The sequence below is a fragment of the Oryzias latipes genome, chromosome 11 (genome assembly GCF_053564925.1).
Source record: "Oryzias latipes strain Hd-rR chromosome 11, Olatipes_Hd-rR_3.1".
In the NCBI taxonomy this organism is placed as follows: Eukaryota; Metazoa; Chordata; class Actinopteri; order Beloniformes; family Adrianichthyidae; genus Oryzias; species Oryzias latipes.
The window spans coordinates 19,653,606-19,669,181 of record NC_136247.1 but is presented as its reverse complement, the minus strand read 5'-3'; the positions used below and the strand labels follow the sequence as shown (position 1 = coordinate 19,669,181).

At 40.0% G+C, this 15,576-nt stretch overlaps 1 protein-coding gene across 2 annotated transcripts in view; it reads right to left on the bottom strand.

Moving 5' to 3' along the window:
* Window positions 1–459: 459 nt before the first annotated feature.
* Window positions 460–15,576, bottom strand: part of cdk6 (cyclin dependent kinase 6) — a 46,972-nt gene continuing 31,855 nt past the window's right edge. For both annotated transcript variants that reach the window (XM_020707100.3, XM_004074000.5), the window contains exons 5-8: window positions 12,714–12,823; window positions 3,794–3,844; window positions 3,444–3,579; window positions 460–3,357 (exon numbers count right to left, since the gene is read on the bottom strand). In XM_020707100.3, coding sequence (XP_020562759.1) covers window positions 3,205–3,357; window positions 3,444–3,579; window positions 3,794–3,844; window positions 12,714–12,823 — 450 coding nt within the window. In that variant the 3' untranslated portion in view covers window positions 460–3,204. The remainder of the gene's footprint in view (window positions 3,358–3,443; window positions 3,580–3,793; window positions 3,845–12,713; window positions 12,824–15,576) is intronic.

Here is a 15,576-nt window from a genome sequence, read left to right as displayed (position 1 = left end):
TGGAGCAATATTTCTGATAAATGTTTTTGCCCATTTGTTTGGATTTAAATGACATATTCTACAAGAAAACAGTACTTTGCAGACAGACCATAATCCTGACAAGTTTTTTCTGACAGTTTTAGTTTTTCAAAACTAGTGTGTACCACCTGGTTGGTTAAAATTTCCAGCTGATCTAAAAGATATTGAGTGTAGTTTCTTGTTTATTTTATTTCTACATCTAAAAGCAAAAAGGACTATATATAAGTATATTTTTGAGCAAGCCCATAATAAGCCCCCAATACTTTTGTTGGTCCACTCCACAGCACGTTGCCTCATTTAGCTATGAATAGTAGAACAAAAAGTGCACATCTAGAAAACAAATGAATATAAATATAAAAGTTGGTGATTTAAAAAAGATCAGTCGAGTATTTCAGTGCAACCTGTGTGACAAATGGCATTAATTCAGTTACATTCACATCATTTATAAAAAGCTGTTTCTTTTATTCAGCCGGTGCAACAGAATAATAAGACATCCATACAAAAGTCTGTCAAACCGAGTGATATGAGTGAAGCCAAAACACTGACATAACTCAAAGCTGTTAAGAGACTGAAATGTGTAACAATTCTTGAAAGAATAGAGTGATTGCATTCACTGAAATTGGACAAATGCAGTCAATATTTCAACTGCAAACCATTATTTCAAAGGTACTTGTAGCTTTCATTATGTTTTATGCAGCACTAACACCAGAGTTGTTGTCATCAAACATTTCACAAAGTGTTACGAAGAGCAGATGGTTACGCGTTTTTTTTGTGTTGAGCATTAAAATGTCTTTGCAGATGGTTCTTTTCAAACTGTAAATACTACAGTAACATCTATTGGATAAATAGTAACGACAGTAGCCTGTGATCCAAAAACACCGTTGTGAGACAGCTTAAAAGAAAAAAAACCTGAAGAAGTTGAACTGTGGTCATTTAGTAGCCCAGAAATGTGCAAACTGTGCCCGAGAGGTTTGGACGTCCAGAAAATAAGAATTAAATAAAACCTGAGAGTTGGAGAATGAATCTGTATGTGTGTATATGTGTAATCAGCACTACCTGCTCAGGAAACATAAACCAGTGTTAAATCGTTACTGTTTTGCATGAACTACAACATCCAAAAATACAACTCTGCATTACTTGCTTTTTCCTTTGCTAATACAAACACGACGGCACAAGGAGGCAAAGAAAGCGCTCGCAATAACTGTGCAGCGTCTCCCCGCTGAAAAAAAACGATCGCTCAATCCATACGCATCCAGATCCTTTATCCACCCAAACATTTGCAAAAAGGCAAAACACTCACTACTCTACAATTATTTGAACATATTTGACAATGCCTGTATCAAGTTATCTATCATGTCCCCCTAGCAGGTATCTTTGTACAGTACCAAAGCCTAACCTCTATACATTCCTTACATACACAAACTCCTCTGATCCTCTATGGAGCTGGTGTTCTCGCTGTAAGAATACTGTATGCCTCGGCATCATTATTAAAAAAAAAAAAATCAAGTAACAAGCATATAAGGCTTGTCAATATTATTAAAATTAAATACAGAATATTTGTATTCGTATTTCGCCCAATGTTTTTCTATTGACTAGTGCTGGTGGCTGTTTCCACCTATTGCAAGCTGGAGCATTGCTGTAAAATTCAGATTTTAAATAACTGGATTTCACACTAGTAAATGCTCATAATAAAATACTACAAGTATTAAAAAATCAAAGTCTTAAAGTAAGTGGCAGGATAATCTGTTTCATCACAGCAGCCATTAGAATCCTGCTACTGGCTGATCTGCAGTTACTCTGGGTATCCACATGGTGGCAGCATCATAGTAGGCGAAAATGAAACATGGAGGAACTGTTTTGCTTTGGAGTCATTATAATAACTTGATGGGTGGATAAGCATATGCTTATATCTGTGGCAGCAAACACACACAACGGTTGTGTGTCTGTGAGTGTGCTTGTATTGTTCATATTCACACCACGCACTCCCACAGAGAGCAGAAAGGCAGGAGAGGTCCATGATGTCCACCTGCGCCCTCCTGTCCTCAAGTCTTTAGGATCAACACTGGTCACAAACAGCGCCTCCAACGTCAGTCTGCCTGAGTCCCTTTTTGCCGGATCTTTCTTTGTCCATTTCGGTTTCACAAGGTTGGAAGAAAAAAAAAGCAGCAATGTGCGAACCATCAGTTCACAATAGGACAAAGTTGTGCACGGTTCCGGGGGGAAGAGGGCGGGCCTGCCCTTACGCCACCTCTGCAGTGTCACTTTCTGAAGCTTTGTACACTGACCATAAGAAGAATTGGTCCATCAAATCCATACAATGTTAATATAGAATGGGGAAATTAGGCTGAGCTTTACGGAAAAGATGATTGTCGGATCAAGGAAAAGACATTCGTGGATATGCACTGGCAGGAAGTGGAGTATTTAGCCCCTTTTAGACACTAATGGAGGCTTGACCTGCTTGAATTATTGTTCCATAACAAATTTCCTGCTTTTACTACTCTGCATTTCGGCTGTTTAGAGGAATCAAATGAACTAATAAAATGGCCTTCCATCATTTTGTTTCTGAAGTCAAATAAAAAGTTCGTAATTGCCTCTTCTGTTTCCTTAGTTTTTGCTTTTTCGCAGCAGCTTTTGTTAAAACATCAAACATCAAGCTTTCAGCAATGAGTCTGGAGCAACCAAAATGACTAAGAGTGAAGGGACTGTCCTCTGCTTAAGGACAGTCCTAACCTTAACAAGAACTAAGGAGTCTAGATGATCAGATTAAACATGGAAAGGTTGTTTAACACAACCAGCTCTCTTTGCATCACAATGGCATGCAAATCTAAACTTTAAAAAAAACAACCAATGACGGAAAACAGATCGATTTAGCATTACTGTTCTCCATCTCATGTCTGAGGAGGGCTTACCATGTGACACAATTCATCACTGATGCAGTCAGAACTGGCCTCAAAAATCACATTTGGTGAGCATGAAGACGTTTCGAGACCTCAGGGCCTCTTTAAGTATTTTCAAAAGGTAAAAGCTCTCTAGACTTACTAACTTTTTGTTTTTTTAAAGATGTGTCTTCAATTTGAAGTCTTTTATATTTCTCAGTATCAAACTGATGTTGTAAAGAACAACTAAGCAAAAGGGAATACATAACACTTCTTATAGGAAGTGTACAGGACCACTAAAGGGGGAGGATCAGGCCGTCCTTTCCTCCATGGTGGGGTTGTTGCTGGGGATGGGCTGCGCTGCGTACACGCTTCTGCTGTGGCTGTCCAGGCTCTGAAAGTAGGGGTGACTTAGGGCTGTGAAGGCCGATATTCTCCTGGAGGGGTTGAACGCAAGAAATTGCTGCAGGGAAGGAAGGATAGAGGAGGATGAGTTTGAGGTCTTATAGGATGCATTCCTGTCCGATTCATTTGCCGCCCCCCCCCTACCATCAATAGAGCTTGTCCTTGCTCGTCTATGTCTGGAACCAGGTCTTCTATCGGTTTTGGGGGCCGAGGGGTGAAGGCACTCTGAGGGAGGGCGACTTCCTGGGGCCAGTCTTCTGCTGACGGCACCCCAACAACGCTGTAGGACGTCAATAGTGATTAGAATTAAGCACTAAGTTTTAGGATGAACGTTTAAATGTTTGGACACCACAGAATCAAAGACTAATAGTTTTAACCTTTATGCACTGATCTCTACCAAGAGTCACACTTCAGCATTAGAACTTCATGGCTTAAAATGATAAAAAAAATAATTGGAGATGACAACAAAAGGAAATGCACTTCCTGTTACTTACTCAAAAATCTTTCCCAGCTGATCAACATCTGAGTTTCCTCGAAATAGCGGCCTGGGAAGCAGAAATTAAAAACAGGTTAGTCAGACTGCAGGCGCTTTTTAAAAAAAAAAAACAGACCCGTTGCTGCTTTGGACATCAACTTTAAGGCTCACTCTCCCACTGTATATGAGCACTATAATGTCTGGTTCAGGGCAAAAGAGGAATGTGTGAGTCTTCTGCGAACATTTGAAGTTCAGATGTTGTCGGGGTTGTGGAGAAGGATTGAAAAACCGCTGAAGGAGTATGAGAGGGAAGGAACAGAGATAAAAAAATAAAAAAAATGGTGGGGCTGCTGGTGGTTGCTGTGGCTTTGGGCAGTCTTCAGATGCCCGTGGGCGGTCATGGCTTTGCTTGGCATCCACTCGGATTCCAGAAGTCATCAGCACAAGCCTCCTGTTAGCCACACAGGCCAGAAAAGGCCTTTTTGTTCATATGTGCATCTGCTTTTTCCTTTTTAGCAGAGTTGATGTGTGTGGGAGACAGGACGAGTGAAAAAATAGATCATTCTAACCGAAAAAGACAATCGATGAGGGAATACTTCGCTCACATGCATTGACTGTATACAAGAACTGGACTGAGTGACCCATTCCCACTTGTGTTCCAAACAGGAAGCACCTGCTGGCTCCAAGATGCCAAAATTCCATAGACTTCTATATAGATATTCAGACAATATATTTGTCAGAAAAAAGCCTTTCTTCTCTGCTTTTAACATAATCTAGCTAATTCTATTTTTTTCCTGATATTCTGTTATTCAAGTTATAAACTGGCCAATAAGATGTCTCGATAATAGTCTCACGTTGGACGTTATAACGTTTAATTGACAGGTTCTCCCGAGCCCACTTTCAAGTGGTAGGCGTGTGGACTTTCAACAAGCTCACTTCTTATTGGTGAGAGGGGTTGCCATAGAAAATATGACTCAGACCGACTTGGACAATCACTAATTCTTGACGCCGTCTGGCTCAACCGTTGCGGCCTCCATATCGGGAAAAATTGACTTCATTTATTAAATCAGTTTCTATGGGTGAGGTCACACTCACTTGGTCCGGTTCTCATAAACCAAGCATGTCCAAAGTGCGGCTCATTGGCTAAATGCAACTTGCATTTAAATTTCCACCGGTCCGCAGGCCCCTGTCAGAAATTAATGCTATATGCAGCTCAAGCACCTTGTGAGAACTACGATTTCTTGATTGTGATTGGCTGAATTGTTATACACCGTCTTAAATATGTGGCTTCTTGACCGTCAGAGCCTTAAGGGGCGACAAAAAGAACTGATTTATGTGTTTCTCTGATCAAAAGAGCAATGGTTTGTACTTCTGGAGAACATAATTATTTGTGTTCCTCTTTACATAGGTTAAATTACAAAGTTCACGGTGAGCATTTATTAGTGTATAATATGCAATACTTCTTCTGAAACTAGATTTATTGGTGAAAATGTATTTATGGAATTGTTCAGAGAACAAGTCACGCTTTTGCATAGTTTGGTTTTTCTTACTTAATTTGCACTTTTCAGCTGCTGCGACTTAGACTCCAGAGCGACTTATAATTTGAAAAATATGGTAGATATAATCTGTTCAACGTTAAGAAATAAAAGTATTCAATTGCTAGTATAAAATTATTATTATTCTTACTAAATAGTTCATTTGAATTTAATGTTATTATAAGGGTTCATAGAATTCAGGCTGAATGGTTGGCCCTCACACATTTTTACCTCACCAAATCTTTGTCAAAAGTTTGGACATCCCTGTCATAAACAGTCAATTGGTTTCATGCTACCTTCCACAGAGATGATTAATTACCAACAGCTCAAGACAGAATACATTCACTTAGATGTGCTTCTATGTCTTTTAAGTCACATGGAAGCTCCAAAGCGCCCCTTTAACTGAAGTCAACACAGACTAGCCAGCCACCACGTGCTTCCCTGCGTTCTACATGCAGGAAGCCATAACTCCTTTTTTTCATACACACTCAGATGTTTCCCATTCATAGGTATTCAGCTCAGAATTTCAGAAACTGAACCCCGTCAGGGTTTTCCTTTGTGCTGTGCAGCACATGCGATTTTTAGGGCAGCTCTTTAAGATCAGACCAAACCAGTTTTTGACTGTTGGAAAGAAAAAGAGAAAAAAAACACGCACACACACACACACAAAAAAATTCACCTACAGCAAAGTTATCATGCCAAAACAAGTACAGCTGAGATCTATTTTTGAACATGAAGTGGTTTGCTGATGATTCCCATAAGCCTGGCCACCGGCATGCAACGGTTAATGGCATGGGCGCAAGCAGAGGGGCGCAGTTTGTGCCCATGCAGACCGGTACCACTTCTCAGTCAGAGATGTACACGCATGTTCTCCCACAAACCAGCGGTGGGAGTGCAATGATTGAAAGCGGGCTGGGAAGCGCAGCTGAGTCACACTTCCTTTAGTGCCAGGGCAGCTCTGTCCCACATTCCACTGAGACAACCTCTGGAATGTGTTCATGTGTGCGCGCATGTTTGCACGTGACGGCGTCTGAGTGGAAACTGGACAGAAAAGCTGTGTGTGTTTGAAGAGTGGATTCCTTATGTGTTCAGGCCAGATTTGAGGCATCAAATTCAGGGTTTGTGTACACATTTTGTGAATACGAATGCTCACCTGCACACGCACACACTCTGGTATTTTTTATTGGTTTTTAAACTATCAGAAAGTCTTTCCTGGCGCATTCATATTTTGATCAAGAACAAAAACTTGATTAACCTAAAGACCCATTTCGATCGTCTCTAGATCTATTGTAAAAGCGGTCTCAGTGGTCTATTGATTATGATTATGCCATTTTAAGGGATTTCTACAAGTGGATGCATCAGAATGGAGCGGAGCGGGGAGCTTGTGGCTTGCCCAAAGTATTTTCTGTGCTACAAACACAATCTTTTTCAAACAGCATTTTGCGTCTGCTCCTGATTAACAACAATTTGAATCAAGAAATACTCAGAAGTGCAACTTTAAATCTTAATTTTTCCTAAATCTTGAATGTCCTCCATCATCAGAAAAATGACACAAAAACAAGTTAAAAACACCCAAAACATGCTTTTCATCTCGGTGGGTCTTTAACACACTATGCTAAGCATGCAGACGCAGCGTTGATCAATGTTAGCTCAAATATTGTACTGCAGGATGTTTTTATTCAAATGTAGAGATAGTTAAAAGTTTGAAAATAAAAGTAAGTAATATCATCAATTGATTTTTTTTTAGCCAAAGAAGAAGTTGGATTTGATTGTCGTGCAGTAGCATCATATTTTATTCTTGATTTTTTTCACTAGACTCATTTACTCAAGATATATTACAATGACAGATGTCATTTAAACAGAGGGCTTGAACTCTAATAGCTAAACAGAGTCGTTTAGTTTTTCCTCATCAGGTCAGCAGTCGACTGCCTGAACATTAGGCTTTTTGCTTATAGCGGAGCTTCGCCCAGGCCTATTGGAAGTTTTTTTTTTTTTTGCTGCACCTGTCAGTTGGGTCAGCCTACATAGATTTAAGGATGTTGGATGTTTAATTCAGACACATTACTGTAAAAAAAAAAATTTAAAAAGAAAAAGGTAAAGAGTCTTCATAAGGTAGCTTTTTTACTCCACATAGGGTCTGTATGAATTCCCTCACTAACCCCTAAAATACATAGTGTGGGACTATCTAGTGCCCTGGACTTTCGCACAAGTAACCCATTTAAAGTAAAAATCTAATAAATATAAATACAGACTGTTTATTAATCCATTGTTTTCTGATGATGAAAACGGATTATTTTTAAACTATAAATGTACATTCTTTTTCTCTTTCAAATAACAAATCCTTCAAATACAATGCACTGTGGTCTCTATTCGCCAATTTAGTCAGTAAAGACGGCCATTGGTTTTTAGCAGAGACTTCTGGGAAATTTCCAGGGCAATGACTTTTTGGAATTGTAAATTCAGACACTTTGACAAAATGGCCAACGCACTATAAAGTGCACTGATTAGTATTAAGTGAAGAAATTTGGACACAAGCATATTATTTGTGAACTAACAAACAAGCATAAAATGAAACTCAGATTGTGCTTTGCTTCCATAGCATAACAAGCACTAAAGCTTAGCAAAGCACAACTTCCTTTTTGAAAAGGAAGGAAATTATTGCAAGAAAAACTTCTACTTTTTAAGAAATTCTGTGCCAAAAGACGAGCACCCTACATCCTTCAGCATTTGAAAGCACTCAGGAAATGTTTGAATTTGGCTTTAGCAAACCAGTTTATACACTTTCTTGTCAATCCTTCCACTACTGTCACTTACAGCTTCACCCAAGTCTCCTCTAAAATGACAGGTGGTTTTCTTTGTGTGTTTGTTGTGTCCAGCAGCTGAGCAAATGGATACGAGCTGAAGGCCACTTGTGTTTGACACATTTTACAGTTACAATGGGGGCTATGAGTCTTCGGATACATGAGGGGTATATCTATATAAACTCATTTTGTATTCAAGGGCTAATATTCATTTATGTTTATTATATTTGTTGGACCATCAAGAGAAGAGTGAGGGAGATGTTAGAGATGGGGGCTAAGGGTAGAAAAAAGGAAAAAAGGGGGGGAAAGAGGCAACAACTTGTTGGAGGTTTATCATTATTATGGTGAAATGTAGATGTTTACCAAAAGGGCTTGACCTGTCAAAAGACATACTTAGGTAGTTTAAAAAATATATATTAATGACCTGCAGACTAGGATATGTTGCAATGCATTCAGGGCTTCTCGTCCGGAGGCCCAGAATAAACAGCAGGCAGAATGAAGCTGAATCCATTTGTGACGTCTTCTCACTGTAAGGCTGCGTTCACACCGAACGTGATTCACGCTTCAAATTCCAGTCAGACGTGCGGATAAATTCCTCTATTCGGATGCGTGGCAAATTTGTGTATCTCATTTATAATGCATGGAATACGCAAATGATGTTGAGAGATGAGGTTTATTTATGTTTAAGAGTTCTACAAAAGCATCGGTAATCACGTCACCGTGTCTGGCTTCTTGACATCATTCAGAGACTCTTGCAATACAAAGAGGTTATCCGTCTACTGCAGGAGCTGCATCTGAATGACGCCCACTTTCAGCTGTACTTTTGTTTTTCTGTGACCCAGTTTGATGAGCTGCTGTCCGAGAAGAAAGATTATAAAATCAGGCTACCTTTTTACTATTGGCACAATGCAAATAAGAAAAATATCTTAAAGTTCAGGATGAGAATGATCAGCTACTCCTCCATGTTGGCTTTATACTGCATCTGCTAATCACGTTACTGATCACGTCACAAGCCAAAGCTCAGTCCCCGATTGGTTGACTTGATGCGTCTTTTCCCCCTAAAATTTCAAATGTACAAACTCTGGACCTATGAGATTGCGTAACAATACTCAAATCTCACTGTTTTGGACTGCCGTGCCGCACCCAATGTTCAATTCACACAACAGGACCTCAGATTCCGTCTGTACAATGACCGTTAAAAACATTAAAACTGGACTACCACGCCGCGCAAATTGTATTCGATGTGAATGCAGCTTAAGAAACGAAAAAGGCCCCATCCCCATCAGCAGAAAGATCCCGTCTTTCCCCCATGTCTAATGATGTCTAAGGACCTGTGGTAAAGTACAATGGGAAGTCCATGGCCACCAGTAAAGATGATGTGATCTAGGATGTTAATGGACACTACAAAGCTGAATATGCCATTGGGTGTGTGCAGAGAGAGAAAGCTGATGGAACCACAGACCACGTCAGCATTATCCCTAACAAGGAGGCTATTACCAGGCTAAAACTGATAAAAGATCGCAGGAAGATCCTGGAGGACAAGACCAAGTCTCACACTGAGGAGTAGAAGAAAGAAAAATACAAGGAGAAGACAAGAGAGAGGATGCAGGAGTAAAATGATCCTTGTTATCATTACACTGCATAAATAGAAAAAAACTCTTCATGAAAGGAACAACAAAGAACCAAAGCATTTGTTTAATAGTTATGTTTAGAATATATACATTTGTAGCTGGACTGGCATCTGATGAACTGTCATATGGGGGTACATAAAGGTTAGATCTGCCAGCACTAGCTAATCTACCACTGATCTAATGGTATACCGTTAATACAAGCATTTCTCACAGTGACTCTTAGAGCAAAGTTGACATTTCTTCAGTCCCAAAAGTAGAAGTTGGGTTGTAGTGAGTGACGGGGTGTTAGGGCGGTTGGGGAAGGAAGCAGGGCTGTTCCGCATGGCATTAAGCCCTACTCTTATCTGCTAAAACATTCATGATCACTCGCTGATACAACTGTGTTCACTGTCCATTAACAGACGCACCTCCACTAAGACCATGCTTCTATAGGAGATCGTCATCCATGAATGGAAGTTTTAAACACCTTGGACTTTTCACACTTCCTCAAACTGACAGTCATTTTTTTCACTCGTTATTAGAGCAGCTCTTAAGTGTGTTACAAGTTCGTTACACCACAAACTGACAAATACCTTTACTAAGAAGCAGAATCTTGGCAAGCTTTACAACCACAACAGGCAGCTAGAGTTACTGTAATGGTTTGATAAGCCAACTGAAAAATGACTGCACATGGTACACATCATGCATCTGACAGGTGTCATTTGAGGAGAAAAACTCCTTTCAGAAAACCCCAAATGATTCCTTTTGAGACACATCTGTGACAGACAACCAAAGTGAACCTAATGCATGTAGAGATTTTTTTGTAATACTACACATTTAATACTTTCAAACAGATCAAATTCGAAACTAGTTAGTTTTAAATAGGACAAACAACAACAAGAAATGAACATTTCTTTATATTTGTTGCAAATTGTGTGTTTTACTCAGAAATATATTTGCAAAATCAACACAATACCCAAATAAACAAAAAAATGCATATTTTGTCCACTTTAACCCTTTAAGTTTCTGGAACAAAAGAAACCACATGCTATCCCCAAAACTCAGTCGTATGTGTTCAAACAACAAACAGATGGTGGTAGAGTGGATCACACTTAAAAATAAAATTAAGAAAGCACAAAGCGCACAACAGTGCGGAAAAGAAGTATTTAGTTAGTTACCAATTATGCAAGTTCTCCTACTTAAAAAGATAATAGAGGTCTGTAATTTACATCAAGATCTCACCCCGTGGGGTCAAAATGATCACAAGAACAGTGTGCAAAAATCCCAGAACCACACGGGGTCATAGTGAATGACCTGCAGAGAACTGGGACCAAAGTATCAACGGCTACCATCAGTAACACACTACAACACAAGGGACTCAAATCCTGCAGTGCCAGACATGTCCCCCTGCTAAAGCCAGTACATGTGCAGGCCCGTCTAAAGTTTGATAGAGAGCATTTGGATGCTCCAGAAGAGGATTGGGAGAATGTCCTATGGTCAGATGAAAGCAAAATAGAACTTTTTGGTAAAAACTCTACTCATCGTGTTTGGAGGATAAAGAATGCTGAGATGCGTCCAAAGAAGACCATCCCTACTGTAAAGTATGGGGGTGGAATCATTATGATTTGGGGCTTTTTTCAGTAAAGGGACCAAGACGACTGATCAGTGTAAAGGAAAGAATAAATGGGTTGATGTATTGTCAAGTTTTGAGTAAAACCTCCTTTCATTAGCAAGGGCATTGAAGATGAAACATGGCTGGGTTTTTCAGCATGACAACAATCCCAAACACACTGCTTGGGTAACGAAGGAGTGACTTCGTAAGAAGCATTTCAAGGTTCTGGAGTGGAGTCTCCGGTCATATCAACTCCATCGAAATTCTTTGGAGGGAGGTAAAAATCCGTGTGCCCAGCGACAGCCCCAAAACATCACTGCTCTAGAGGAGATCTGCATGGGGGAATGGGCTAAAATACTAGAAACAGTTTGTGAAAACTTGTGAAGACTTCCAGAAAATGTTTGACTGCTGTCATTGCCAACAAAAGGTATATAGTATTTAGTTGAACTTAAGTTATTGACCAAATACTTATTTTCCACCATAATTTGCTAATAAATTCTTTAAAAATCAGATGATGTGATTTTCTAGATTTCTTTCTCGTTTTGTCTCTCATTGTCGAGGTATACCTTTGATTAGATTACAGGCCTCTCTAATTTTTTTAAGTGGGAGAACTTGCATAGTTATTGGCTGACTAAATACGTTTCAAATGACTGATTTTTTTTATTAAATAAGAGTTATTTTCCTGAATTATTTTCTAACCAGGAAGTAAGACGTCTCAACGTCTAAGGTACCGGTTTTTGCTCTGTGTCGGTGCCACACATTTCCACATTTCATAACATCAACCGGCAATGGCAGTGTGTCTGCGTCTTGCCCACGAAACAAACAACTTAGGCAAAAATAGCATCGAAGAAAGCATTTTAGCTCCATGTTTAGACCTGTGTACGTCTTTGTTTTTCTCGTCTGAGTTGGCATCTGGCTCAAAACTGTTGAGCTGGATAGCTCAGAAATTTTTGTTGCACTGGTAATGTTAGTTTGGGGGTGCAAAGGCCTGTAAGCTTAATGAGAGAGCGTGTTAACAGACAGCTCTTAGTAACGGTGAGGGTAATAGAGGGCGGCATTGCTCCACGCCCACAGTCCCACCCACAACTCAGAGGCTAATTTTTAATGAACTCCAGCCGGTCTAGACTATGTCCTAGAAAACTTCACAGGTTTTGGATTTTGGATAAAAATGGCAAAATCATAATTAAAGGACCAATGGAAACACTTTGAAATAGACCAAAAGATGATCAGAGTTGGACTTTAAACTGGTATTTTTTTGACAGTTGGGGTTCCAGGTGTTCTGACAACTAAATACAGAATGATCTGACTTTCTCAGAACCATTTCCAAGAGCAAAACAGACTGGCATTTGGACCAATATAGCTTCTGCGGTGAAGACCTCACCTTCTCCTGAACATCTCTGCGAAGATGCAGCCAACACTCCACAAGTCCACCGGTGTAGCATAACTGGACTGGAGCAGCACCTCTGGGGCTCGGTACCAGAGAGTCACCACCTATGACAAACAGCAGAAAACTGTGAGGAATTTATTGTAAAGCACAAAGACATTAATACAGTTCTCTCTGTAGCTGCACTGGGTAAATGTCACCATCAAGGGGGGCCTCTGCACACACTCTCACACAGAAGTTTAAGTACTTTTTTTTTGCCCCATCTTAGTCTTACGTAACACATGAAATCATATCTGGCAGGACATGTTTCTGTTCCCACTACTGACATCCCAAAGTCTTTCCACAGCAGACCCACACGACTCTACACTTATAGACCCTTTTTGCTGAGTTGAATGCATCCAGATTGATTTACTAAGGATATCATGTACCTTGTCTTCTATCAAACCCCTATAACAACGGTCATTTTGTGCCACTTCACACCCCGCATGGTTTCCAAATTTGTCCTTGTAACTCTCCGGGGACCTCTCAAAGAGAGTGTGCATGGCCTGCAGGAAATCAGCATTGTTTATAGCTACAGTAGGGAAAGCCTCCAGACAAAACTCAATGACCCCTCGTAAGAGAATGGACTGGATCCAGGTGCTTTCCTCAGCTCGAGAGTTTTTTTCTCCCCAACAGCTTCTGGCTGCAGTTCCCTGTTCAGACACAGCAGAGCATGTATCTGGATTTTTGTGTCTGAAACTGATGCTGCAAAATAAAAAACAAGACATATCACCAAGAAACTTCTACTACCAGTCACCTCTTTGTAAATCTCACACAAGAAATGGCTCCACTTTGAAACCAAAAAAGTGCATCACTATCACACTTGCTTTGTGTCACTATTTTTGTTTTATTTATATTCAAATAATAAATAACTATGAATGTGAATTCACAAAAGCCTGTGATTTCATCCAAAGGAAAATGCTACCATGTATCTAAATTATTTTTAACACTTGTTTTTGAGCTTCCTTTTCCCTGATCCAATCAAAGTTGTATCTTCACAAGCATTTTAAAAAGTTATTTTCTGAAGGGTTGTAGAACTCGTAAAAATTGCAACAGACTGGTGACTAACAGTGAAAATTGCAACAGAAGCAGCTGGGGTTGCAACACCAGTTCTTGATTGAGCATAGAATATTCTATGCGGATCTCTGTTGAGTCCCTGACCTTTCCTCTTTTGCCATTCAAGTGTTGATTCTCGCCTTTGCTCGCGGCAATCTCTGCAATTTTTATTCCAAAAATAAAAAATAAAAAAGGAGAAACTCATAGTCTGTATTGATCTACAGCCCCTTCGCAATCTCACATGCATTTTTGTCATAATTGTGGCAGAAAAAGCTGGAAGCTGCAGCTGTTTTTCTAAAAGATGTAATAAAAGTTAGGTTAAGTTAAGTTAAAAGATTTAAAAACTGTTTGATGTGTGTTCGTTGTGGTTTAAAGACGTCAAAGTAAGACTCATTGTGCGCTGAGACGCTGTCACTTTAACCCAATGCATCATGGGAGATGTAGTGCAAACAGCCGCCAAACGTAAACAGACTCGCATCTCTCTGAGCTTCATTGTTTTGTTCACTTGTTCCACGGTCTGACACCAGATCCCGCGGAAAGCTACACCGCAAAAGACGACTTTTAGCTGGTATTTTTGTTGGAAAACTGAGAGACTTTACGAGCAGAATCAGAACAAGGAAGTGAAGACTTTAACCACTTCTGATTGGTCAGACTAATGACGTGTGATTAAGCCTCCAAGAATGATTGGTGGAGACAGTTAAAGGGGCGGGACTTTTCAGAAAACGTCTGAAGCTACAGCTAAATCGCGGTAGCGTCATTCTTATCAAAAAGTCTTTAATTTGATCAAATAAACACAAAGAAAAAAGTATTTTACGATCTTCCATATTCCTAATTTCTCAGTGTTTTATCAGGACCTGTTTGGATGAACAAAGAGCTGATCTCCTGGAGATGGAAAATGTTTTTGATGTTAATGAGGGTAACTTCCCACGGCAGACCTCACCATATCCCACGGCACACTAGTGTGCTGCGGCACACTGGTTGAAAAACACTGTTGTAAGCAATCAACATGAATCAGCTGAATCAGAAAAGCGCCATTGTGTTACACTTCATGTTAGCAAAGTGTTGCATATTGGTGCAAAGTCGATATGAAAACCCGCATTTCTCCACGTCAGAATCAACTGGTTCACGTTCATCTTGTAAACCACACGTGTCAAACTAAGGCCCGCAGTGTAATTATAATTGGCCCGCGAGATCATGTCAAATGTGCATCAGAGCTGGCCCACGTTATACACTGTACCACTAATACTACACATCCCACAATGCTTTGCTAGTATGTTGGCGTGCAGTCAAAACCGGCAAGCGCTCCTTTTTTCTGTTGACAGTCACTGACAGCCATGGTCCAGTCACATCTGACAAATTAATCTCACTTTACACAAAAAATGGCCTGAAAATGAAAGATGGACACCAGGAGCTTCATTATCTGTTCACGAATATTAAGGACAGACCTGTTTGTCTTGTATGTGGAGCTGATGTGGCTGTAACAAAGGAATACTATATAAAAAGGTTAAATTTTACATATCAGTTGCAGTTAATTTATCAATAAATATTGAATTTGGCACATGACTTTACTTTACTGCTTTATTTTGGCCCACTGTGAATTTGAGTGTAAACCTAGTGTAACTGTCGTTGTGTCCTTGGGCAAGAGACTTCACCCTCCCTGCCATCCAGTGTGGCGAATGTGTGTGAATGTAATGAATGGTGATGGTCAGAGGGACCGTAGGCGCGAACTGGCAGCCACGCCTCTGTCATCACCAAGTAAGAATGA